General features: G+C 42.5%; 1 protein-coding gene and 1 long non-coding RNA gene across 2 annotated transcripts; one reads left to right on the top strand and one right to left on the bottom strand.

Moving 5' to 3' along the window:
- The first annotated feature begins 450 nt into the window (after positions 1–450).
- On the top strand, positions 451–17,677 carry FBXW12 (F-box and WD repeat domain containing 12). The gene is made up of 10 exons (XM_077325592.1): positions 451–1,826; positions 2,875–2,912; positions 6,879–7,039; positions 8,197–8,318; positions 9,318–9,527; positions 12,004–12,165; positions 13,682–13,889; positions 14,930–15,114; positions 15,196–15,323; positions 17,393–17,677. The coding sequence occupies exons 1-10, from the start codon at positions 1,563–1,565 to the stop codon at positions 17,490–17,492; spliced, it is 1,578 nt and encodes a 525-aa protein (XP_077181707.1). The 5' UTR covers positions 451–1,562; the 3' UTR covers positions 17,493–17,677.
- Positions 12,905–25,522, bottom strand: LOC143831962 (uncharacterized). Its single transcript, XR_013229038.1, has 4 exons — positions 25,373–25,522; positions 22,712–24,168; positions 17,890–17,959; positions 12,905–15,248 (listed from the first exon to the last, which is right to left on the bottom strand). It is a non-coding gene; the product is annotated as an uncharacterized LOC143831962 (long non-coding RNA).
- Positions 25,523–27,980: the final 2,458 nt, after the last annotated feature.

The raw sequence follows: 27,980 nt of genomic DNA, 5'->3' as shown, positions 1-27,980 counted from the left end.
AATCACTGTTTTGTTATATTCGGCTATGCATAAAAACTCTCCGCAAACCACCATCAGCGAACTAAGACAAGGAAGGGGAGACCTTCTCCACCCGGGCGGGGGAGGTTTGGGAGCAGGGGCACATCGGGCCAATGCGAAACTACGGTCCACTCGTGGTGGGCACGTCCCGCTCGGCTGTTTCGCGCCGCGGTAAGTAGAGCCGAACTTCTCATTGCCGCCCGACATTCAGGCAGGCGCAGCGCTTTACTCCACGGAGTCCATCTTCTTCAGCACAAGGCACGCATTGCGGCGTTTGCAGGGCAGAGGCAACCCCCTCCGACTACCGCTCCCCGGATGCTCTGTGGCGCCGGAAATCCTGGCGCTTGCGAGAAGGCGGGCCCGGAAGATGGGCTCCGAGGTCGGGGCGGGGAAGCGGTCGTGCCGGGGTTCTTGGGGTGGGCCAAGTGTCATTCGGGCTAATAAAACTGGCCGCTGAAGACGTTATCGCGGAGATGGCACAGGCGCGCCGATTTTCTTGCAGGTCCCACATTAGGCCACTCACTCACTGCGGGGTAGGGTTGGTTTGGAGAAGGAAACTTGGCCTGGGCCCCCGCGGACGGCGCCTGCATTTGGGAGCAGCCACTGGGCGTCCCGCGGTCGGCAGAGCGCCGCGTCCCTCACAGGGGCGTCCAGGAGTCGGAATGACGCGCCGGCCCCGCGGAGCGTTTCAGGAGCGGCGCCCGCAAAGGGAGGCCGAGCTCACACCCGCAGTTTCCCATCAAATACATTTTGAACGCTTGTTTATTAATCCGATTTCCCTCAGTAGCCAAATGAGCACGATAGGGACAGCAGCCCAAGCGGCAACGGCGTCCCTCGGGTCAAGAAGGTCCTGCTTTTTGGCTAACATTGGTAGGATTGTGGGCGGGCCCTTGCAAGGGGCCAAAGCCCGCGGCTTCTAGCCCACTGGCAGCCGGATTCGGGTCCAGTAGCGCCAGCAAGCCTGTGGGAGTAGAAGCGCCCGGGCTGCATCCGACGAAGGGAGCTTTGAAGCTGGGCAGCGCGTAGCTCAGCGCCCTCGCTGGTCGTCTCGAAGATGCCCCTGGCATTGAGCCCCAGCTGCCAACGCCAGCAAAGCTCCTCGGGTCCGTCCCGTCCCGAGAAAGGGGAAGAAGCTGGGGGACAGCGGTGGTGCTTCGGCTTGTGCTCGCCTGATCCTACGGGGATTTTGCTTGGAATTAACCGTGTGAGGCTCCCTTCAGGCAGACTCCCCTGTAGCCTTCGACTATTCAAACCTCTTGGCTAGCAAGCCCGTTCCAGGGGTCTGACCCGAGTTTGGCCGGGAGTCGCGCCACAGGTCGATTCGCTTTGGGGGAGGGCTAGTCCACTCGCCAGCAGTCATGCGGGACAAAGTCAGAGTCCAGCGGCGCCCTTAAGACCAGCAAAGTTTTCTTCAAGGTCTGAGCTTTCGTGGTGCGCGCACGCTGCCTCAGATACAGTGTCAGGGGATGGGTGTCATTTACTCAAGGCCGAACAGATTTCCCCTGGCGCGGAAGCAGCATTTGTATACGGGTTGAGCCTCAGCGATGCAACCCTCAAGAGAAGTATATCCGCTTAAGGCAAGGGTTTTAGGAAGACGCGACTCCGTCCTGCATTGCCTTGTAAAAGATTGGCTCCGCCTTCGCTGCTCCCGCAACTGGGAGGAGAGACGACCATCCCGGAAGATTGCTTCGGGCAGGAGCGATCGCGAAGGGAAGATGAGCGGCGAGTCGCTGACGTTAGATTGCCTGGTCCATATTTTCTCGTACCTGGAGACGCCGGATTTGCTCAGAGCAGCCCAAGTGAATAAGGTAACCGGAATCCGGGGTTGGAAGCAAATGCTCCAGATGCTCTACGCGTCGAGTGCCCTCTTTGCAGGAAAGAAAGTCGAAAAACAAGCCGCCTCTTTCCACCTTCGCCCCTCCAGTCAAATATGCGAGTAGTGGCTTTAACGCTCTTCAGATATTGCTGCCCGGAGCTTCGGGTTAACATTCACGTTGGTCTTTAGTCGCCGAGTGTCGTAGCACTTTGATACAATTGTGTTGCTTTATTATCATACGTAACTGTTGATCTCGAGATTTGCCTGGACGAGGGGGAGAACGTCTACTACATAGAGGCTAAAAATCACGGACGGCGGGAGTTTCTTGTTTTTAATAATCTAGTCAGTCCCGGGATAGTCAGTTGCATAAACAGAGGTGGGCAAACTGTGGCTTTCTACGTGTCTATGAACTGCATGCTGGCAAGGGCTCATGGGAGTTGTAGTCCATGGTCTTCTGGAGAGCTACGGTTTCGCTTCCCCTGGGTAGTATTAAAGTGAAACCAGCCCTAAAATGAAATAGCAAATTTCGGAACTCGCCCCCCCCCCACACACAAAGATATCTGCGATTTAAACGCCCTCAAAAGTGCTGGCAAATAAGCAATCCCCGTTTGTGCAGAAGCTAAAATGAAAGGGATGCTGGTAGGACTGTGGCCTTTTGTTCCGGGAGAGTTCTTGTGTATTTTACAGTTGCACGGACAGCCATAATTCATTTGGGAATACTTTCCCTAACGCTGTAGCGGGGAGGGGAGGGGAGGGCGGGAGAATCACCCTTGGATTTCTGCTGAATCATGCTACTTAATAGCAAGGATGCGTGGCCTGAACCTACCCCTTCTGTTCAAATGATAAAGGATTAAATAAGTACTTTGAAGAAACAAATATTGGAGCAGTAATGCTTTGTATTTCAGTGTTTCCCCAAGAGAGGTGGATTCTAAAACTGTGCTTAAAACTCAGGAATCCCCCCACCCAGCGCCTCATATGCGTAGAGTCTGTGAGTCCTGAGGCACTACTTCTTAAAATTCTGTAATTATTTACCTTTTTAGACATGGCTCGAAGCAACGGAGACAGCTTCTCTTTGGAGGTGAGTACCTTTTTGTAATCATTAAGAACTCAGAATTCTATTAATAGAGATGAGAATCCAGTTCTGTTAATAGAGGACAATCCATTTCCCCTTTTACTTACTGTGTGTGCTTATATAACAAATTAAATCTGAACATAAAATCAACAGGAAGCATAACATAGTTCCAGGTAGGAAAGACCAGATTTCCAGAGGTTGGACTAGACTTGGTCATGTTAACTAGGCCAGCAGCTTCATGGAAAATGTGGTCTTTATGCTTGAACAACTATCAGTTTGGCTCATATGTTGTACACCAGTTACTACCAGGAGGCTGGTCATTTGGTGAACTGTTCAAATGTGTCCCAAATAATAATTATGACTGAGAGGTCTCACTTTATTGCTGCCACTACGTCCCCCCACCAATTGACTACTTGATGCCACCACCCCTGCAGAATTGAAGGACACGTAGTAAAATGGGAGGGGGGGAATTCAGTGTCTGCCTTTGTGTGTTTCCCCATGAATTAGAGGTTCCCAAGATTTTTTAACATGCAGGCAGACATCTTTGGAATTGTGACAGGATGGTGAGCACAACCACAAAATGGCTGCCAAAAGAGTGGGAGCCAACACAAAATGTCAGGAAGTGAGGTTATAACTTTGCCTTGAATTCAAGTAAGAAAGGTAGACAGTTAATACTGTAATTATTAAAATAAACAAACTCTGGATGCCTTTTCAAATAAACATTTTTAAAAAGATCGCATGCACACAGCTTACTTTCAGCCACACAGTGAAGATTTCTATGTTGCATTGTCAGCTGCTGCTGAAGTAGCGTTTTTTAAAAAAATCTACACAGCTAATCTGATCTCGGTTGGCCAGTCAGAAGTCCTGCCCTGCAAATGTCCCACTTTGCCCTGCCCACTTCCTAAAAACATTTGACAGATATCAGGTATAGAGTTGGTGGGAAGGATAATGGGTACCACGTTGGAGAACCCTGCTTATGTTGGGGACCCATTGAGATGGCATTCTTAAATGCCACAGTTGTGCAAAGCAGGTAGTGCAATCTAGCCTATGTTGATCAATAGAAATACATCTTACTTCATATAGTGCAAAGAGGTGTCATGGAATTTAATGTCAATCATTCATGGTATGCAGGAAGTATGTATATTTTATACTTTATATAGCAGGTTAGCCTGAATTAATGTCACTGAAACAATTCTGAATGTGTCCAGAGGAGGGCAACAAAGATGGTGAGGGGTTTGGAGACCGAGACATATGAAGAAAGGTTGGGGGAGCTTAATCTGTTTAGCTTAGAGAGGAGACGACTGAGAGGGGATCTGATAACCATCTTCAAGTATTTAAAAGGGTGCCATATGGAGGATGGAGCAGAATTGTTCTCTCTTGCCCCAGAGGGACAGACCAGAAAGAATGGGATGAAATTAATTTAAAAGAAATCCCATCTAAACATCCGGAAGAAGTTCCTGACAGAGCGGTTTCTCAGTGGAACAGGCTTCCTTGGGAGGTGGTGAGTTCTCCATCTTTGGAAATTTTTAATAAGAGGCTAGATAGCCATCTGACAGAGAGGCTGATTCTGTGAAGGCAAAGGGGTGGCAGGTTACAGTAGATGAGCGATTGGAATGTGAGTGTCCTGCATAGTGAAGGGGGTTGGACTAGATGACCCATCGGGTCCTTTCCAACTCTATGATTCTATGAATTCCCATCAGATAGTTTTGTTTCTCACCATCTTTCAGCAGTGTAGAAAAATACATTTAGTTGGCATAAATCAACTGTGATAACTGCTGAAATGACTTCTCATGAATAGTTGTTTATCTGCCATAATAAATCCCAGGAAAAGAACACTGCCATAATAAATCCCAGGAAAAGAACACTGATTGGCAACTTGTCTTTAGCTTTACTTTTAATATAATTTGCATGCTCAGAGTAACATCGTGAAATAGATATTTCAGCAAGATAAAATAACTGGGAATGTAAAAACTTCTCAGATCTAAATTCAGCAACTATTCTGTATATGCTTTGGTGAGAATTTGGATTCTTTTGTAGATTCAGCATAGGCAGAATAGAATTTTCAGGTATTCTCATTTTTACATATTTCAGTGTGGTTTATGTATCAGTTATCCTGTTATACCTTTTTCCTCACATTTACTCATACTGCTTTAAAATAACATTCTTTACTATAATAGTGAGTGGTTTATTAGCTGGACTAAATAAGAATAAACATTTGGTCTTCCCCTCAGTACCCTGAAAGTGAATGCTCATTCACTCACCATATCATAAGCTAGTTGTTTTTTGTGTCACTTTAAGTCAACCAAAGAGAGATGTTAAGTTTCCATTTGGTCATATTTGGCAATACCCCCTCACTGTAAGGCTTTAAGACGGGCACATGGAACAACTGGCAAGGAATTTTGCGCTCTGCAATTCTCTTTAATGACCCAGACATGTCTACAGGGACATGTGTTTTACTTGTCAATCAATAAACTTTAGTTCTGGGGCTGACTAAAAAGCTGATAAGAACTGCAATGACCAGGCTGTATAAAACAAGCAGCTGTATAAAACAAACTCCTGCAGATGAACTTTAACAACTACTGTCCAGGAGGTCAGGCACATTCCTTGTTTATAATGAAGGAAGTTGGGCAAGGTTAAGTTCATCTGGGTTTATAGCAACACTACCGTTGCACAAAGACAGAAGTGGCACCCTGTATGTATTCAGGAATTGAGTTCTGGGCATAGGACCATCAGGGAAGAATGGATGAAACTGAGTTAGAGACTTTGGAGCAGTTGAGAGTGATGGAAAGAAAGACCAAAGATCTGGATATAGTAGGGGAAGAGAGCTGACAGAGTACGACAAATGTGTGGAAGGCTATAAAGGAATTTGTTCTGGATAGGAAAAATAACATAATCAGATCTGTCAGTTTGCTTCTGTTATATTACCGAAGGGGTATGGTTGCCAGAAGTGGGGTTTTGGAGGAAGGTGAGAAGATCAGAGCAGAGTTTTAGGTGAGGGTGCAGGGAAGGCCAGGATTTCTGCAGTACTGTACAAGGTATAGCTGTTTAAACTGGATAACCCAAGGTTGCAGTCCACAGAGACCCTGATGTTAATGGTTGTACAGCTATTGTGTTTCCTGCCCATACCTTCCCTGTCTCTTGTCCTGTTTAAGCAGAACTTCAATATTGCCCCACAGGTGTCAGAGGAAAAGAAAAGGGAGGGATGAACAGAAAACAGGAGATGTCAGGTGCAGGAATATCTTAAAACCAGCAATTCATCTTCCATATTTCTGTTTTTCCCCTCTGCCAACTTTTAGGAAATATGGGCTCCTTTTTGTCATAGCTTATAGTTTGAGACTGGCTGTGTTGTGCTCTTGTGACATGCTCCACTAGAGCTTTTCCATTGACCCAGAAGGAATTCTGACCATTGAATGCATTCTTTAAAGAAACTGAGGAAGTGTAGGCATAGGAACTCCAGAATATTAGTACAATGGCATATCCTAAATACTTTTTATAATCTTACTTTAGCATGGGCTGCAGTAAAAAATTTTAAAAACATGCTGTCTGGAAGCTAGAAAAACCAGCAGTGTGCTGTCAACATAGTGTTGTATAGCTATGAGTCTATGCTGTTTGGACTTGCTTCTGTTCAGTCTTTTCAAACCAGAACTAACCATCAGATTTGCCAATTTGCCTCAATAATACCACAGAGGTGGTATATTGTTTGCTTTCTAAGCTTTGCAGCCAAACTATGCTCTTCAGGAAAAGCCAAACAAGGGGCTCCTGATATTTCTAAATGTTGCTTCAGAGCAGCAGTGCTGGGGTATAAGGCATACATCCCTCTCAAAACACACACACATATATAAAGCATAATTAATAGTTGTGAAGAATTACCTACCAGTCCCTAGTAATGAGACCAACCTGTAAATCAGTAAAACAGTTGCGGAAGAAGCCATTCGCATTTCAAGGTAATACTGTCATAGTTTGTATTTACAGAAATATGTGCCTAAATCAGTGGGCGTTCTGCAATATCTCAGTGATGCCAGGAATGCAGACCTGGAAAAAGTACTATCTCCACCGCTCTAATATTGAGCATAAAATGATGTCAGGACGGCCTTCGGTTGACTATACATGTAAAGCCATGAGAGGACATCAAGGTATGAGGTGTGGCAAAACCCAGTACTTCATCACCTAGTGCAGACAATATTTTTTAAAACCAGTATATACCACATTTGTTATGCATTATATTATTTGTTTATAAAAGCGTGCTGGTGCAAAATTTACTGTAACAAACAGGAAGAAGAGTTGGTTCTTATATGTCACTTTTCTCTACCAGAAGGAGTCTCAAAGTGGCTTATAATAGACTTCAAAGATGTGCACGTGATCATTAAGCATTTGCCAAGAAGCACCTACCCTGATAGCCTCCCCAAAGTGTGATTTTGAGCTGCTCTCAGCTTATCAAGCAGCTTGGGGTGACTACTGCAGATCTGTTAATATGTTTGCTATACACAACCTAGTCTGACTTTTTCAATGGAGGGAAATTTTTCAAACCTGTACTTTAGAGGCTTGGGGCAGAGTTGTATCTGAGGAACTGCAGAATTTATAGTAGTGTGCTTCAGGCCTTCCCACGCCTCCTTTTCCCTTGTTTGCTGCTGCTCTGTGTGAATTATTCTGCCACTGGGCCTACTTCGTTATCTTACTGAGGTCCTAGCCAATAAGGGATTGTGTCATGGATGTCATGTCAGAATTCTAAATAGTCATTTGGATTTGCTTTCCTGGTGTTATTGAGGGCAATGCAGAATGATTCCTGTATTGTGTTGCCTGAGTCTGGATGGGCACAGAAGGTCAGGAAGAGGAGTGTGACTTGCACTGCCTGGGCACCCACAGACCATTGGGAGAAATAGTACCAAGGCTGTTGTGGTCACTACTGCCATCTCAGTGGCTGTCCCATCACCCAGATAATTCAGATGCTGCTAAGGTAGGTAATATTTCTTCCCTTATAGCCCCGTCCTTTCTGAAACATGGGATCTCTTTCTGTAGCCTGTGTACAGACTGAAGTTGATTAGGTCTCTTTGGGCTCAGCACTATTCAGTACATTGACATAGCCAACTGTATTCACAGTTATTCTGAAAGCTTAATTCCAGTTACTGAAAAAGACAACCCTGAATGCTAGAAAAGAAATGGCCATCAGATTGATTGCTCAGGTTTTATTTTGAATGGATGCTCATTCTCTTAGTACACATCAAATTAATAGAGATTTTCAAGTTGCCAGATGCTTTATTTCCAAAGAAAATTATGTGCTATTTTGTTCTAGGAGAGATTCGAGATATGGCTTACTTGTCATGTAATGAGCACACATTTGCCATGGAAAAGGTGAAATCCATTGTGTGCACTGCATCTGGTGATGGCACTGTCAAAGCATGGGATGTCCAACAGGTAGGCTGGACTATAAAATGGGAAGAGGCCATTACTATCCTGGCCCCTCTTTCCACCCTCATTACAGGTTGGTTGGGGGTTGGATGATTGAGGAATTCTGCCATGTTTGTGCCAGTTTTGTTCTATGATTCTGTCCAGTTTTTAATGGGGTTTTATTGGGGGTTTTATTAGGTACCTTGTAACCCACGACGAGCTGGTTTCAGGAGTGGTGGGAAATTAATAATAAAATAATAATAACTTCCTTTCTTCCCTGACTGGTAGTCTCCTGGAGTAATGCCTACTCTCCATATACTCATTATATCAGCAAAGTATTCTTCTTACTATTTATAGGCCACTATTTTGGCTGGGATAAGACAGATTTCAAATAAGATTAAAAGCTTTCAGTCAATTACTGAGTAAATTACAAAATATAACAACATTTGAATTAAATATCAAAGATTCCTCATAAGACAAAACCATGCTGTTGGGCTACGACTGTAGAACAAGGAGAGGAAAACCACCCCATGCAACAATGGTTGAGACCCATTAATCAGTGGAAGTTGAAGACAAGAACAAAGAGATAGATGGTTTTTAAGACACCTTGCTAGAGAATGGAATTTTCCAGTCTCCCTATTTCTGTTCCATCTTTGTGAGTGACTTGTGGGCAAGCAAGATTGAGATTCTTTGGGATCCCAAGTTTGTTTGAAATCATGTAAACTTTGTTAAAAGCCTTGAAGCTGCAGACCAAAATTTTGAAATGTAATGAACAAGACTGAATCATCATATTGATCCAACAGAGAAATAGAAGAACAAGTTCCAGCAAAGTGAAGGGAAAGACAAATAGGTGACCTCCTCTATAAATTGCTGCTAAAATATTTATGCTGAGATAGATTGGCAAGTATATATGTAGTACTTTCAAAAATGCATGGTAGTCAAGTGTACAATACTGGCTGCACTGACATCGAGATCATATTATTAAAGAGGTGCTCATCAGCTGGCATTTCCTATTGTTTTGATCAGGGTACACAGATTTGGTCGAGTCCCAAACAGGAAGAGAAACTAGTACAAGCCATCACACTCCCTCAGCATAATCTGATTGTCACAAGAGATTTGCCTGGGACAATCAAACTTTGGCAAGGGGACACAGGGAAAGAGCTTGGAGCATTTTCAGCACAGTCAACACACTGCCCTACAGTTGCCTACACAATAAACAATAAGCTGTTCCTGTCGGTAAGTAGAGTCTAACAAGCTTCATTTTACCTTGATTGATGTGTGTTAAGAAAGTGGGATAGTGCATTTTAAAATCTGAGAAACAGAAATGATACAATGAGCTGGATCAGATCAAGGTCACCCTTGTCTAATATAATTTGCAAACACCGAAACCATCAGCTGGTCCACAAGAACATAAGAACCATGCTAGATCAGACCAGTGGACCTTCTAGTCCAGCATCCGGTCTCAAACAGCAGCCAACCAATTTCTCTGGACAGCCATCAAGTCTTGATGTTGCCTCCTGACGCTGGGATTCAGGCATACAGTGCCTCTGAATGTGGAGGGTTCCCTCAGTTACTATGTGTATTAGTCACTAATAGAGCTATCCTCCATAAATCTATCTTTTAAAAAGCTATTTATTCCTGTTGCCATCACTACATCCTCTGGCAGTGAATTCCACATTTTAATTACTCTCTGTGAAAAGTATTTCCTTTTGTCTATCCTGCCCATCAGCTTCATTTGATGCCCTCAAGTTCTAGAATGTTGGGAAGGATTTTTTTTGGTCAACTTTCTCTACCCAATGCATAATTTTATGTCTATAATACCCTTCCCACTTTAATCATCTCTTTTCTAAACTGAAAAGTCCCAAACTCTTCAACCCGTCTTCATAGAAAGCTGCTCCACCCGCTAATCATCTGGTTGTCCTCTTCAGTACTTTTTACAGCAATGTCTTTTTTGAGATATGGCGACAGTATTCCAAATGTGGCTGCAACATAGATCTATGCACAGGCATTATAATATCAGCCATTTTATGTTCAGTCCCTTTCCTAATAATCCCTGAGTTCACCTTTTTCACTGCTGTGGCACACTGGGTTGACTTTTATTGTACTGTTCACTACGACCCCAACGTCTGTCTCCCTCTCAATCTCAGCAAGTTCAGACTCCAATAGCCTCTACCTGAGAAGGACATGATTGCTGTATTTGAAAGGTTGTCAGTTAGAGGAGGGCAGCAGAGGACAGGACTCTCAGTAATGGCTTTGCATGTAGAATGGTACTGGCTAGATATTGGGGGGGGGGGTTGATTTGGTCAGAGTAGTTCAACAGTGGTATAGGCTGGCTAAAATACTTATGGACGCTTTAGGCTGATCCTGCAGGGGAAGTGGGCTTGGACTAGGTGGCTTGTATTCCCTCTTACAACTGTATTGTTCTGTTGTCCTAAAGGTGCTTTTAGTTGAATTTTGAAGATTTCTAATAGTAACTTTATTTTCATAACCTTTCTTTTCCAGCTGTGATATACAAGTGATTATCTTACAGGGATAAAGTGTTTTTTATGCTTTATATTACCATTAAATTACAATAATAAAAAAACCCTCCTTTAAAGCCTTACAAAGCCTTTTTTGGGCAGTTGGCATTTTATGGATGGAGCTTTACTCTTTTAGGGTTAGGGAGAAATGGAATCCATATAATTTATCTGTCTGTGTAGGAGATCATTTATCTAGGCACACTCTGCAATGGGAGCTGCAGCAGATTTTGGGATATGAACAGGCATCTCTCAAAGTCTCCAGTAAAGTGAATAATGGTTTGCGCCACAGTAATACTAATACATTATTTCTAGTAGTGATTAAAAACAAAAAAGACATATCTTCTTAGCATGTTTGACCTCTCCCCTGCCCCCAACCGATTACATTAAAAATGCATTCCTACTTCTGGATTCCTGTCCACTTATCACAACCAGCACTCTGCTGGTATTCATAAAATAGGCCTTTATACTGTAGCAGAACTCCTATAGAGTTAATTTCATTTTTTTCAGAGCCATAAGTAGCTTTGACCTTGTGAAGTTTATACTCTCCAAATCATGTGTCTCTAAGGTGCTACTAGACTTGAAAGCTAGCTCTTTGAAATGAGGATTGAAGGCTGAGGGAGAGTGCAGACAGAAAAGGGAAGTTGCCTCAGTAAGAGAACAAACAATTCCATGTGTAGCTCTGGCTGTGTGGCAGGGTTTAGTTGTGCCTCTGGGAGAGGACAGAGTTGTGAGATCTGTGTTTGGTGTTGAGCAGACCTGGTAACTTAGAATTAAAGGGAATTCACCACATAAGCTGGGCGTAAATCTTCTGTTATTTTATTAAATGACTGTCTCCCTTTTGAGTAAACACAATAGTGTTTCATTTCACCTGCGTTCTTAGTGACTCAATCTTAGGGCTTGCAGGAGAAGTTATGGAGTCTGAATTCTGTATGGCCATATGCAGCAGTGGGTTATATGTAGAACAAGGTACAGTAAAAGCCTCATTAAGCAGCATCCATGGAGAATTTGCTTGTTGATCGAACTTTTACCCAGCCTGCTGCCAAGTCACTCCGTTTTCAAATGCCCCCTCAACAAATTGTTGGAAAGAGGGCTTCCATTTTTCTCCCTTTTCTTTTTTGGCCTATGAGTAGCACAGCAAAATTGGATTGTTTTGGCTCAACTTTAATATTAACCATGTTTTCCCTTTCATTTAGGTAGCCACTTCAAATAAAAATATCTATACATTGGCAGTTCCTGAACTAAGTCAGATTTCCTGTATAAAACCGTTCTCAAATTGTGCTGTAGATTTGTCACCTTGTTCACCAGATGGACGATCAATAGTTGTCTTTCCTCTGGATAGTGATGAAGCACCAAAGGTACTGTTATGCTGTTGTTCACTTTATGTATTTCTGGCCAGCATATTAGCATTGATTAAATGTGCTGTGTAGTCATATATTAAGTGCTATGTAGTAAACAAACATTTGAGACCTGAGTTTTTGTTCCTTGTTAGACTCATGCTTTTAATAATTAGGGGAGGGGAGAAACAACAACTTATAATTTTGGACCTCTGTTATTGAGGACATACATAAACTATATATGATCTGTATTAGTAACTTACTTTAGCATTAGGAAAGTCTACTTTGTCTATCAAGGAACACTTGCAAATTAACTACAGAATCCATTGATGATATTCTGAGGTATACTCTTGTTTTCTAGTTGTCTGCTATCATCCTGTGAAGAGACATCCCAGAGGACATATTGAGTGCTCACCTGCAGCTATATTTTGGGGCTCTTCACTGTTACTGTTCATCTGATATTTCCTGTTTACCAGCAGACATTCATGCTCTATCATAAACTGAGTTTTAAATTTCCTCTCATTTCACAAGAAGTTTGATAACCTGGTGAGCAGTATCAGGCTTAATACAGAAATTTACACAACCAACATTTCTTATACGCAGCATTTTCATGTTCTCAGGGCACTTGATTTTCTGAGCTGACTGCCATATTGCATTTAAGAAAGAAAAAAGTAGTACAAAGTAACTGAGATACAACAAGTGAGTCAGGAGCTGAAGATTTATACAGTAAACACATTTAGAGGAAACAAGCAACTCTGAATTGTAATGTGTGGATTCCTTAAGACATTTAATATGAACACTCACTGATTATTATAGAAATAATTCAAGAGTTGGTTTGCAGTCTTCTTTCCTGCATATTCCCATATTAATGTGGAAAACATGCAATGAACTTGGGCCTTCCAAGCAGTAGTTATTTCATCTGCTGCAGAGGAATTATTAACAGTGGCCAAATGTAGAAAAGATCCAGGTCGTGAACACTGTTTTCTGAGCAAAAACTTTTCTAGGTCCAATGACCGTGACAGTATGAATTGGCCCTGCAGCTTTCCTGTAGATCTTTGGTCTGACCGGGATAGGCCAGGCCAGCTGGTTGTCAGCTCTCTGAAGCCAAGCAGGGTTGGCATTAGATAGTATTTGGAAGACTAAGGATGTTACACAGAGGCAGGCAATGACAGACCACCTCTGAAAATCTCTTGCCTTGAGAACCTTATAGGACAGCCATACGGCCACTGTGACTTGATGGCAGAGAGACTTTGAGGAAGAACATTATCTAAATTGTTTTAGTAGATAATAACCCTGAGATAATGACCCTAATGCTACAACTATATTGTGTTTCTTGAGTGACAGATGCCCACACCACATAGCAAATGCCTTTGAAAACTGAAGTACCACAATACATTTGTGGCATGGTATAGAGCTCTGCCATTTAGAGAAATAAAAGTTTCACTGCATTAACTGGTCATGGTCATACTCTTGGATACACTTACAATAGTTTGCAAAAGTCAGGTCAATATGTATGGTTCTCACTTTTGTATACCAGGTACTTTATACACATCATGCAACCAATCCAGAAGACGATCCACTGATGTTTTCTAGTCCTCTGCCAATCAATAAGTGTGTTTTTGTCACCTGTTGGTTACCAGCTGAACCAGCAAGAATAGCCCTAATGCATCTAGTAGATCAATGCTATAATATCACGACCATTGATATAACCGTACAGAAGTCTAAATATAAAACAGATATTATCGGTAAGTTTCTTTAAATTGTTGCTTTAAAGCAGCAGTTTTTTTTTTCTTTTTACTTTATTAGCAGTCCAGAAAATATGAAAGGAAGTAGTTCACCATTCTAAGTCACTCTAAACATTCCATAGTAACACACATTGTAAGCCGTGACTTCTTTGGGTAGTAAAAAGTTCCATAGTAACACACATTTTTTTTCCAGTTCCAGATAACATTCTGGATGAAAAGTTCACTCACGTATTATATAGTTTGACTAGCAATATGCTAGTCATCCCCAAACTGATAGTGAAACTTGATACATCAAAAGTGACCTGACTCGCATGTGTACAGTACCATTCATGTGTAGGCAGTCTTGTCCATCTTAAGAACAGCATGTTCTGAGAGGCTTTATCTTGCAGAATGAATACAGAATTCTGTTCTGTCTATATTTCTCAAGCTAAACTGCTGAACACATACCAGTAATAGACTACTGAACCAGAGTGGTGTAGTGATTAAAATGAGCAGCTTCTAATCTGGCAAGTTGGGTTAGATGTCTCGCTTCCCCACATGCAGCCAGCTGGGTGACTTTGGGCTCACCACAGCACTGATGAAGCTGTTCTGACCGAGCAGTAATATCAGGGCTCTCTCAGCCTCACTTACCTCACAGGGTATCTGTTGTAGGGAGAGGAAAGGGAAGGAGATTGTAAGCCACTTTGAGACTCCTTTGGGTAGTAAAAAGCAGCATATAAAAACCAGCTCTTATTTTTCTTCTATTTCAATCTTCTTATAAAGATAATCCTTTTTGGTCACACACTTTTTCTGAAGCTTTTAGACAACATGTTATCTAAATAGAATGTTTTTTTTTCTGCAAAGTAACACTGTACCAGAGTCACTGTGGAGATCCAAATCCTGACACAATTCAGAGTAAGATGACTAAGTGTTGTAAAGCAGTATTGAAATACACTTTAGGGGTTGGAGAGTAGTTGAATATAGTGTCTTCTAGCAACTGAGAAACATAATTTTAGTGCTAGAACTAACTGTACATTATCTAACTACTCCTTTCTTAAAAGCTCAACAGGTTGCAACCTTCAAATTACCAAAGAAACATATCTATACGCAATACAGGACCATTGCAGGATTTGGTAAACAAACGCTTGTTATAGCATTGGATATGGAGCTGAAACTATACTCTCTGAATGGGACCGAATTAAGCACTTTCCAAGATCACATGAATACGATTACATCAATATGGGTGGTATATACAGTTACTACTATTATTCACTCACATGCTGTATCATAAAGAGTACTGAATTGAAAGGATTTTTTTCCCCTGCAGGATCCTTTTCGTGTTGTTACATCATCCTTAGACCTCTCACTTCGTGTGTATACCTGGAAAAGTGACAACAAAATACCTTCCCTCATTAGTCGCTACCATTTAATAGGGGGATCTCATAAATGGTCAAGGTAAGGGGTCCCTTTTTAAAGCTAGTTTTCAATTGCCTGTTCTAGAATTTCTACTTCTGGCTATTTCAAATGTGTGTGTGTGTGTGTGGGGGGGGGTGCATTAAACTAATTTTCAGGTTGGAGTGTAACACTGAGTGACCGCTATTATTTATAAGTTGGTCAGCTCTAAGTTACCAATGCATGCTCATTCTTCAATTCACCAGATTGCAAGTCTAGATGATAATTTCTCATTCATAGCTTACTGATTAGTTTTATTACCGAAAACGTTTTATGAAATTAAGATTTGGAATGGGCTGAAAGGTAACACTAAGGCCAGTCTCTTACAGAAATCATGTAAGGAGTATGACAAGTTCCTTTGCCCAGTTGATCTGGAGTTTTGGACTGGGGTGTCATCAATATGTTGATGACATCCAGTTATATCTGGTGATTAGTGGTCATCTATTGAAACCCCCAGATTTCTTTGCCAGATGTTTGGAAACTGTGGGAGATTGGCTCAAGTGTAATCAGCTGAAACTGGGCTGAACCAAGACAGAGGTCCTATGGCTGGACTGCCATACCCTAGATGGGTTACAACTCTTGACAGTCAGTTGCTTCAACCATCCAGTCTGAATGTCACCCTGAATGTCTCCCTGTCTATGAAGGCCCAGGTCACAAATGTGCGTGTGATCTTTTATCTCCATTTTGCTGGCCCTGCGGAACACTGAAAGCTCCCGCAAGGCCTGCAGCTCTTCCAGCTCATTCCACCAGTTTGGGGCCAGAACCTAAAAGGCCTGGGCCCCGGTCAAGGCCAGGCACGCTTCCCTGGGGCCGGGAATGATCAAAATATTTGCACCCACAGGGCCTAGACTGCATATGGCCTTGAAGGTCAAAACCAAAACCTTGAACTAGATCTGGACCGCAACTGGCAACCAGTGCAGCTGCCTCAGCACTGGCTGTATATGGGCTGTCCAAGGTGTTCCAGTGAGGACCCTAACAGCTGCATTCTGGACCTGCTGCAATTCCCAGATCAAGCCCAAAGGCAGGTCTGCCTAGAGCGAGTTACAGAAATCTATTCTGGAGGAGACCGTCACATAGATCACTGTGGCCAGGTGTTCGGAGGACAGTTAAGGCGCTACTAGCCGGGCTTGGCGAAGATGGAAAAATGCCTGGCCGACTACTCTTTTGACCTGAGCCTCCAGAGTTAACGAGGCATCGATAGTCACCCCCAAATTCCTAGCCTGAGGCGTTATCTTAAGTTGCGTCCCTGCTGAGCTCTGGTCACCTACCTGAGTGAGCAGAGGTGTGACCCTAACCACCTTGGATAACTTTGGCCCCAATGAAAAGCTGAGTTGGGAGGGATCAATCTTTGGGAAAGGCATCACAATCCCTGTTCAAAGGTGTATGCTATGGGTTTCACTAATTTTTAAAAGCTACCCGTCAACAGCTGTGTGCCTTTATTGCAGGTTAATATTTGCCTTACTATTTGCAATTTTCTGTTTGAGTACAGTAGACATATGAAAAAACCCCAAAATAAACAAAATTTACTTTTAGCTTAGACATGTTCAAGTACTTACTAAGCCTAACTCAGTTATTGTCATAATACTTGCCTAGAGAAGGTCTACTTTTTTGTACAAATGTAGCACAACCATATAAATATATTACTTTCCTCATGTTTTAAAGCAGGGGTAGTCAACCTGTGGTCCTCCAGATGTCCATGGACTACAATTCCCATGAGCCCCTGCCAGCACTCTGGCAGGGGCTCATGGGAATTATAGTCCATGGACATCTGGAGGACCACAGGTTGACTACCTGTTTTAAAGGATTATACTTCTTGATGCTAAACATTTTTCCAATAGGTTCATTCTGTTAAAAGAGATCGAAGAGGTGATTTTCCTTATATTTCCATTTGACATTGGTGACTTAAATCCTAAGTCTTTATTTAGAAAAGGAAGTAAGCTAGATAGGGCTGGGGTTAAGTTCCTCATAATCATGAAACTGTAGCTTGGTGCATATAATGAGTTGAATGTTATGAATTAGTTGTAAGTACTAGCACTTGCTGACCATTTTATATTTGTTTTTCATTTTACCAGAGGCTTTACAAATGTGGCCTGTGATGATGTCAGCATTGTTGGTGTAGTGGCTGGAGTGGATCAGACAGACATTTTAAGAGCATACAGCTTTGATCTGTAAGATTTAATTCCATTCAACATTCATCTAAGGCTCCAAGTCAATCAGCATAACGGACTCATGAGTCCACAGTTGTGTACAAGGGGCACAACTCGTTTTTTTAAAAAAATAGCGCAACATGAAGCAAGCTTTGATATTTACATTTATATGAAGATTAAAATACTTGTGTCTTGTACAGACACTTTGAATTCTTGAGTTCCCATTCTTTTAAATTCAATGTGTGTGGTAGGGAAAACCTCTTGAAATGCATAGCTTCTTTTTTAAAGCACTTTACCACAAGGCATGAAGATGTGATAATTTTTTCCAAGATTTGAAAAATACAGGCCAAATTAAGACATATTTTTGGCAAAGTAACATTGGCTGGAAATAAAGTATCTTAGTTGACAATGCATATACTTACAATAATCTCCATATCTGGAGGCAGGGTGAGCCAGTGAGACTTCTAGAGGCCCAGCAAAGACATCAACTGCCTATGGTGGAAATAAACATCAGGACTGCAGATTACTACACTAGAGACAGATGGAACCACTACAACAAGTTTCACTGCACAGCAATTACATAACTATCAGTGCCATCCTAAGAAGAGTTGCATCCTTAGTCCACTTAAGTTGGTAAGCTTTGAAAGGTGTGTTTAGGCCTGCAATATGTGCTATTTTACACCAAAGAATTTTGAGAATCATACATCTATGATGTAGGAAGGAAGGACTCCCTGGAGAAGAGCCTAATGCTGGGAGTGATTGAGGGCAAAAGAAGGGGACGACAGAGAATGAGGTAGCTGGATGGAGTCACTGAAGCAGCCAGTGCAAGCTTAAATGGACTCTGGAGAATGGTAGAGGACAGGAAGGCCTGGAGGATCATTGTCCATGGGGTCGCGATGGGGATATTCTCACCAATCCTCTTACTGGGACAGGGCAAGGATTCTTACCAACTGTGTATGCAAGTAGCTTCACTTTAATCATAATTACTGATGTGTCTACATTCCTCTCTGAAGTAGCACTTTAGAGAGGGAAATCTGTCACGATCATCTCATAAGTTACATTTTAAATAATCCATCAGATAACCATCATAATAAAGTAATTCAACTGGGACCAACACACACAATATGTAAATTTTATGCTTTTTACATGGCACTTTCTCTTTAGTTTGAAGCACATTTCAATCCATTACCAGCCCCCTTTTCCATTCAGTACAGACACAGTTCAACAAAATCCTAAGTAGAACTATTTAGGAATTTACGAGTGTGTTCAATGGGGCTTAGTTTGAGGAAAGAGTTCTTACAATTGCATTGCGGGTATACCTTGTGAAGCCTTATGAGTTAATGCAGCAATAACTTATCTAGCTTATTCAGACAAGTGGACAAAGAAACATCAAGTTCTGCATCCAGTACCCCAATGAAGGGTTAGACAGAGCCAATATGATCCTGTTGTACTTTTAAAGCCCTAAGAAAGGCAGCAGGTTGTATAGTTAACTCCTTATGGGCAAAACCACTGCCCTAAAACTATGCAACCTACTACCTCTTCCTAGGAGCCCACCATTTCTTCTGCATTCTTCAAGAACAGCTGCAGTGAAAGATTAACTTTATGTGGAAACAGAAAAATAGATTATCAGAAATGCACGTTTATTTTTGATAGTAATTCTTACTTCCCTTGAGATTACTTAAGCACAAAGACAGTATTACAAAATGTGAACCCAAAATGTGAAAACTGTTACCACTATACACAATTAGTAGGGTCCCAACTAAGTCTCCCACTAAATGAAAAGGGGAGATTTTTTAAACAGTTCTTGACCGTGTTCTGTTCCCCAGAACAAGTGCTTTGGAGAGATCAGTCAGCAATAGTGGAAGAGACAGGTCAACTCCATTTTGCTGAAAAATTCCTTTCATTAGCTGAAAAGCTTTTCTGAATGCAGCTCACTAACTCTAGCCAAAACATTTAGTGCCTTCCCCCATGTTTAGCCTAGCAAAAAAGCAATAATGTTTTTCTAAAGCTCAAGCTCAAGAAGCATATATACATGTCTATCATATTAACTCAATTCCTGGAAATGTGATTAATATACTATCTTAATGACCTCCGACACACCCATACCTATAAATTCATGCAACCAAAGGAAAGAGTACATCAGTGATACTGTTTTCAGCATGAAACAAAGATTTCTTCCTAAAATGGATGTCTTACAAAAAAAGTGTTGGCTGGATCCACGGCACAGCACTGGTACAAGGACTTCAGCCCATGAAGCAAGATTTTTTCAGATAGCCCCCTGAAAGTCTATTCCTGGAGGTACCTTTTCCCTCAGACCAGGATTTCAGGGGCTGCCCCAAAGCTTCCCATTTCTGTGGCTGGCTGTTATGTGACATTTGCAGAAGTCCTTGTGTCCATGAAAACTGCTCTTCATCTACCCCAAATTACAGATCTCATTACAGATTGTGATTGCCCATTAAGTGGAATTTAAGATACTATTAATTTGTTACCCAAAGAAAATAGCACTTCCCAGTTTATACTTTTGCACAAAAAGAGTTCTTCAATCAAACATTTAGTCCAGATCATTAAAAGCATAAGGAAAACAGTACAGCAGAAATATTACTCCTCAGGGAAGGCAATAGATTGTATAGTTATCTCCTGAGGAGGGCAAAATAACTGCCCTACAACTATACAATCTACTACCTCAACCTGACCAGAGAAATTTAGGAGATCAAGAAAGCTTTATTTCTACTTAATTTAGCATCTCTTCATCTGAAACCAACGGGGGCAGGGCTACAGTGTTTCCTTACTAGATCAATCTTAGTTTATTTAGAAAACCATCATTATTTAGCAACATGTAACTATATTCAACAACTCAACAGCAGATACTACATGCTCATAATTCCAGTAGTGAAACCATAATGAAGTTGTCACTGGTGATTCTCTGCTTCTTTAGGAAAGACAGTAGACTGTATAGTTATCTCCCAGTGGTGGGTATGACCCTAAAACTATACAACCTACTACCTCAACCCATAGTGCAGGCATCTTCACTTTAGATACTTCTGACTGAAAAATTCAGTTGACAGAAAATGCTCAATAAAAGAAAAATTACAATATAGTATCTTTTTTCCGTCTTCATGTTCAAACCCTGAAAAGAGGAAGGAGTGATAAAGAACTGTCAATGAAGAAGCAACAAGGTAGCTGAGGAAACCAGCACTATAACTTGTTCAGTGCTCCTGGGGTCAAGCATAATTCTCTATAAAGTTAATTCTATATTTGTCAAATACATTTTTAAAGTTTTGACTTCTTTGCAATCGCACTGAAGAAAGCCATTATCAAAAAATGGCAATAGATATTGATAATTTTGTTTGTTTCTTTCTTGTTTTTTCAAGATAATAACATTCTACCAATGTTTTATTAGTAGTAAGATTTACCATTTACAGAAAAAAGGCTACTTTAATGAGGCAAACACTCAGATCAAAATGAGATCAACACTCAGATCTGTTACTGTATTATCAGAGAGGCCCTTTGCTTTCCAGGTTCTTAAAGAAAACTTTAGCAACTGCAAATCCAAGAGTGAACCAGAATTTCTGATCTTATAACAATTCCTAAGTAGTAAGAAAAAAAATGTGAAAAAAGTAACCCATTAAGAAAACTCATCACATCTTGGTGTCTGAGTTTCTGGACATTCCCAAGTTGTCTTGTTACAAATGTTGGTATTTACCGAATTTCACAAATGTAATACTGTCCAGGCCAGTTTATATTTACTTTTGTGTACAGCTTAGTTCCATTTCACAACACAGAGGAAACTTCTTTTCATTCCAACATACAAAAAAGCTATATACTTTGCAAAAGCAGGATCATACTAACAAAAAGATTAAGAATGATGGTACATACTTATGATACCGTAATGTACTTTAGTAACAGGAAAGACAGAACAGTTATACAAATAGAAAAGTAAATGCCGTATTTTAATGCAACGAATATCAACAGTTGGTGTTTTGTTCTATACTTAGTGCTGTATAATCTTGATGGAGCAAAATGCCTTGGAATGCCTTTATTTTTCAGCAAGTCAGTTCCTCTGATACATGTTCTGATAAAAAAACTTCATTTTTGAAATGAGAATACACAAATGTAACCATGTGGTACAAAAACTTGTACCTTGCAGGTACCAAACTATGATACACAGGACAAGTTCTAAAGAGAAAGCTTACATATGTAAAGGTACACTGGACTCTAATGGGATTAATTGCAGACTCCTACATGCCATTATCACAGACTGCTCTTGAAAGTCCACTTAGTCTCACATGTGGATCACTATTCAGGGGAGGGCAAGTATTACAAGGCCTAAATAGGCCCATTTTTAGATATACAGTATTTGCTGGCATATAAGACTACTTTTCCCCCCTGAAAAACATGCCTCCAAGTGGCGGGGGGGGGGGGGTCCTATACACCGGGTGCACTTCAGTTGGGATAGACATAGCTACCCATAGTGGCCCATAGTACTGTAATGTAATGTAACAAACTCTATATTTTGAGTGGAAATGTTGGGGGGTCATCTTCTACGCCGGCAAATACAGTAGGTCACAAAATAAACAGACAGTAATTAATAGCAAGACTGAGTTTTTGAAACTGGACCTGGAAATGAACATTAAGCATATGTACACCACCCTGAGCCAGCGTTGGAAGGGTGATTTAGAAATTTAATAAATAATATCCATATATATATATATATATATATATATATATATATATATATATATATATATATATATATATATATATATATATATATATATATATATATTTTCTGCTTCAGAATCCAGAGAGGCACTGTAAATGCATAACAGGAAAGGCAGAAAGGGGCTCAAGTAAGTGATAAGCCCTTTATTCTCAAATATCACTTTGTTAAAATCAGCGGAACTCAGAAACTAAGCATGTTCCTAATCTAAAATGTTCAGTCTAGATCTTAAATGAATAATCAAGAGGTGATTCATAATTGTATTGAAATGACAAGGACTTCACCAGCTTAAGCAAGTTGTGTCTTTGCAGAACCTTGAAATCTAACAAATGTATTATGGAATAAGGTTTCATCCAATGAGAGCTTTGTTGTTTTTTCCTGCAAAAGATATTTTGACTAGTTTGACAGATCATCTCATGTAGCAACATGAAATTGCAGTGATTTCCTTAGTAGAAAAACATGTGGCATATGAACAGTGGGCTTCCTACTGTAAGTGTCAAAATAAGACCTGAAGAGGGACTTACCTCACCTCTTGAAGATGCTAGGAGTCTCCATGATGAACATGGAACACAGGACAAGTCTCCTATCACATTTACAAAGTTATTCACTGCAGGACTAAGCAGAGGTTTAAGGATTAGAGTTTGAAGGCAGTAATCAGACCCATTATCCCAGATTTTTTCATCATTAGTTATCCCGGGTCAGAATTATAAGAAACCAAATATAATGAACACTTCAGTTTGTTCCTTCCCTGAGATTGTGCTTTGTATTTATGAGAAGCTGTACCCTTAATCAGAAGCTGAAGAATTGTATAAATTAACAGATCTTACACCAAGTGGAATATTCTGCAATATTCTGCAACACCATTGCATCTTTGGCACTGTAAGTAATACTTCAACCTATGTAAGTGAACTCTTTCTTTTTAAAATGCCCAAAGTTAAAATAGTCTTTCCTTCTAAGCCTGCATTTTCTTCCATACACTCTTCAAGTATCATTTTGACACTTCTAGTAAGTGGCCCACTGTTCATATACCAGATGTTTTTCTTCTTTGAAAACCCTGTCATTTTATATTACATGAGATGATCTGTCAAGCTGGTTAAAAACTTTCAAATGTTATCCTTATGGAACTGAAAGTGTTAAAACAGAACACAACTTTTAACCAGAGCCAAAGATGATAAAAGTATGTTTTGCTTAGTGCTAGCTAACATTCATTGAAGTGTACAGAAGTGTCTCAAGTGTTTGAAATGTGTGATTGAACTGCTGCCAAAACTGCTATAGAATTTAAGTTTGGAGTAGTGTAGACACAGTCCCTCTATCACCTAATTAGGTCAAGCTCAAACCAGATCTACTTTAGAAATGGACCTGCATCAAGCAGCCTGCATACCATTCTCTAGCTCTCATGAATTTCCAGAATGGTTAGGCATTCTGCTATTACAAAGCAGATTTCTCCAACTATATGTAGACATATTTTTTACTTTGACAGATAACTTTTTCCTGCAATATATAGCAGTGTCAAAATCTATCCATCAAAAGGCCCAGCAGCAACTCTTGTTTTTCAACCTAAACCATATTTAAATTTTACTTGGTCATACTGAAAATCTACCACAGATCAACTATGAAAATGCTCAGTCAGAAGTGGTATAAATGAACTTATTAGATCAATTTTACAGAGAAATGTTGATCAGATTCTACTGACAGCTGCTTTTGACAGACCTGCTGTTCTCCGAGATTAAATTGTTTTCTGTATTTCTTTTTTATTCTTCAGAAAGGTTCTACTTTTCTTGCAACCATTATTTCATTCCAAACTGGGATCCTACTTTCTCTGAATCAGAGTTTAAGTTTAGTACACTTTTTAACAAAACCTCTGGTACCAAGAACCAACACAAGCAACAATGCAAACAGTTTCCAAATACTTTCCTTTATCATAATCTTCAGTGCTGCCTGACTACCACATCTGAGGGCCAGGTTTCTCCTTTTTCTGATTCTATAATGAAAAAGACAGTCTGTCAGTCTTCAAGGAAGTGATATTTTCTGTGGTGCACCAATGTATATCATCATCCCCACCCTGGCATGTGAAATGCTCTGCAAGTCTTCCATTCAGCTCCAAGGACATAATGGGTTACAACAAAAAGCAAAGCTCAGATAAGAGTGCATACTTTTCATTATAAAAACATTTGATTGTCCATGAGGGAACCAGAACGGCACCAGGGCTGTTTTTTTCTTTCTTTCTTTGGGGGGGGGGGGCAGCGGCTGGGACGAGTAGGATATGAACCGAAGCCAGGAATCCGCTCTAAGGCAACAAGCCGCAGCTAGACTTTCGCGCTAAAACAACCAGCGTCTAGACACGCGCCGCCGCTCCTTCTAGGAAGCGGCCCGCGCTCTTCCAGACCTCAGCCGCAGAGGGAAACGCGCGGGAAGGAGAGGCGGCGCGCCTCGTGGCTAGCAGGGCAGCCTGCCAAGGGAAGCCCACCCTTTCTCTTCCCGCTCCCCGCCCGCTCTGGCACAGCTCAAGTCACGGGGCGCCGCAAACCGCGGGCGGCAGCAGGCCCTCCGCCCCGCCAGGGCTGGCCCCCCAGGCCCCAAGACCGAGCCCACGCGGGGAGGGGCCGGAGGATGAGCTCCAGGAGGAAGCGCGCCGGGGAAGCAGGCAGGCAAGCAGGCACACCGACCCGGGGCTAAGGTCGCCTCCCGCTCGAGAGTCGCCGCAGCAACAGCATCCCTCTCGCGCCCCGCCTCATCTCCCCCCCCCATTCCATCCATCCTTCCTTCTCTCACTCAGCAGCAAGGGCCGTCCCTCGCCCAGCACGAACTTGCTACGGGAACTGACGCCACTGCTACAGGCAGAGCCCTCGGCCAATCGCGACAGAGTGCAACCCGGGCAGCCAATCAGAAGCAGGTTGGCGGGCGGCACTACTCGGGCGCTTAGGTTTATCCGCGAGGAGAGAAGCGAGGGAGCCGCACAGGAGAGGACCACGGCGGGGGCGGTGGTCGCGGGCAGCGGAGGAGGGGGCGGGGAGCCCAGGAGCACGTGACCCCATCCCGGCCTTAAGTCGCCTCAGTGACAATGGGGAGACCGCCGGCGTCGCTCGAGCGGCCTCCGCCCGACACACCGCGAAAGTCACGGTTCCCCCCTCCCCTGCGCAGCCATCTTTCCCGACCAACCCTTTTCGGGGCTTCAGGTCCGTTACCTGCAGATCGGCGATCCAGCAGCAGCGCCGCCGCCGCCCAGGACCCGGATGAAGTCTTCGCCGCAGCTCCTCCTGCAGCACTGCTACCGCCTTTCGCCGCGCGGGATCACGGGAAAAGCGGGTGACGCTTCCCAACCTCATTGGGGGGAACGAAAAGGAGGGGAAAGCTCCGCCTTGAAGGCGTCTGGTGGGTTAAGCGGGAGAGGGAAGAGGGTGACCTGTCCATCAGCCATGGCTTCCTACAGCCATTGGACCACACGAGTGGTCAACGCCCCGGCGCCGCGTCCTTGTGCTTGATTGGGCAGGTGTTGAAAGAGGCTTCCCGGCGACCCTGCCGCTTCATACCTGGCGGAAAGGGCTGGGGCTGCAGCGCTGCGGAGGATGCCTCTGCTCAGCCTCGCCCATTGGGCTGGCCCTTGTGGCACGCACAGCGCCCTGACCCTTCCCCGGAGCCCTCCGAGCCTCTTCAGGGTGGCCAGGCCCCCCCTGGCCACGGGTGGGGGAGAGGGACCAGAGCCAGGTTGGAAAACGCCTGGCGATTTGGGGGCGGAGCCTGAGGAGGGCAGAGGCCTCAGTGGAGTATTCGGTCATAGATTCTACTGTCCAAAATACCCATTTTTCTCCAGGGGAACTGATCTCTGTAGTCTGGGGATGAGTTATAATTCCAGGGGACCCCCAGTTCCCGCCTGGAGGCTGGCACCCTTAAGTCTTATTCTCACCTAAGCACGGACAAGACTACAACTTGATGCGTATTTCAAAGGGTCTGTGCTCCACAGTGCCCTAATCTCCCTAAGCTTCTCAAGTTCTCTCTGGCAAAAGGCATTTCCTCGAAGAATAAGGGAAAGAAGCTTATTACTCTGAAAGAAGAATGAGCAGTTTTGTGGCACCTTTGGCAAAAACGTTTCCCAGGTTTATTGTTTTTGTGAGGCCACAAAAATGGATGCCACAATTAATCGTTCTTTTAAACCTGCTGCTGGACTCTGTTGTTCCCAGCCACTGGAATCTGAGGAAGAAGGGAGCTAAACGTAAAGCCCCCAGCAGAGTTATGTCTCAGGAAGGATTGTCATCATATTTGGGAATTAAGATAAACGATAATGATGAAAACACTGAATTGCTTACTCGTGTATAAATTATAATTAAACAATGTACTGCCATTTTGAAGCAAGATTTTTCTTCTTCTTTGAGCCGTCACATTTCTAGGCAGGAGCTTCTCTGAGGTGGTACATAGACGGTAGAACTCTCTGCAGAAGCTTACCTACAATAAATTTCCAATCCTTTCATGACAGGCAACATTTCTTGTTTAATTTATCCAAGCATTTATTTCCCTTACCCTTGATTTTTTAAAAATATCAGATGACCTTGTTTTTAGGCTGCTTTTGCTTTAGGAGGGTTTTCTCAAAGATCAGTTTTTAACCTGATGCTATTTTAATACTTTTTAAGCACTGGATTTTTAAGTTTGTGGGTCTCTGTGCTCCCATACTGCATTCCTGCGTAGTATTGTAAGTTATTTCGAAGAAACCTTTATGGAGAGTGTCAAGCAGATTCAATAACCAGAGAAAGCAGGTAGGTAATACCCTACTCCAGTAAACCGAGGGAAAGTGTGTGGCTGCTCAAACACTCATGAACTCCAGATCGGTACTACAGCTTATTGTGAACCATTTTCTTGGAGCTTTTCTGCACACAATAAATATAGTGAAATGCTTACCTAATGTAAGCATTATATTCCGGCTGCTTCACACGATGTCACCCACATTCAGCATCTGGCGAGCTGACAGCTTGCTACATCCTCCATTTTAAAGCGCGAGTTGGGGAATCAAAGTGGATTCAACAACCTAAAAAGCGCTAGCTACCAGAGAGCAAGTAGCAGAAGGAAGGTATGGGGGCTCAAACGCGCTAAAGTTGCCTGCTTCGTCCCACCCTCACACCCGCCTCCCTCTCCCTTGTTCTTGGGGATAGGAATTTCCTTTTTAAAATAGCTATGTGCCTGGAGCAACAAATAGGCGGACACACCTGCAAGCGATGCCAGAAATAAAAATATTTCTTTCAAAGTTGTAGCAAAGCATGCCTCTCGAAACTTTTTTCTCCCCCCCCCCCAAAAAAAATCAGGAACAATATTAATGTTTAAATGTATCAATGTGATCCCATAAGGGGTGGCATTAAAAAAGTACTATGCATCTCTGACTCCATGCATAGGGATTGCAACGTAGAAGTATAAAATAAAAAATTAGTGGACATTGTGGGACCTTTAAACCGTCAAAATGTGGAGGAAGGGGATTGGTTGCCTGAATTGATTGACAAGCAGAAGCGAGCCACATATAATGTGCGTTGCTCTCTTCTGCCATGGGACATGCGAAAAGGTGGCAGACAAAGGCAAAACAGCAAAAAGGTAAGGGGCCGGGAAGTGTGATACAATTTAGCTCTTTGCCATCCAGCTGGCATAAAGGAAAGCCCTTGTTCTCCCCAAATGTTCTTGATCTTTATTTCAACATTCTTAGAAGATAAAATACTTGTATATTGGAGCTGGGGGTGGACATAGTTGATGTAGAAATAGTGATGGTGTGTCATGACTGTTCAAACTCAGGTGCATGTGGATAAACCATACTGTTGT

This window comes from Paroedura picta, chromosome 3 (assembly GCF_049243985.1).
Source record: "Paroedura picta isolate Pp20150507F chromosome 3, Ppicta_v3.0, whole genome shotgun sequence".
Classification (NCBI taxonomy): Eukaryota; Metazoa; Chordata; class Lepidosauria; order Squamata; family Gekkonidae; genus Paroedura; species Paroedura picta.
The sequence above is the reverse complement of the archived record's forward strand: the minus strand, read 5'-3'. Positions and strand labels throughout refer to the sequence as shown.

Excerpts from the sequence above, each read along its gene's own strand:
- FBXW12 (XM_077325592.1), top strand. The coding sequence starts at position 1,563 with ATGCAACCCTCAAGAGAAGTATATCCGCTTAAGGCAAGGGTTTTAGGA. Across the intron at positions 2,913-6,878 it reads GAGACAGCTTCTCTTTGGAG|AAATATGTGCCTAAATCAGT; the intron begins GTGAGTACCTTT and ends TTGTATTTACAG. Across the intron at positions 13,890-14,929 it reads ATATAAAACAGATATTATCG|CTCAACAGGTTGCAACCTTC; the intron begins GTAAGTTTCTTT and ends CTTTCTTAAAAG.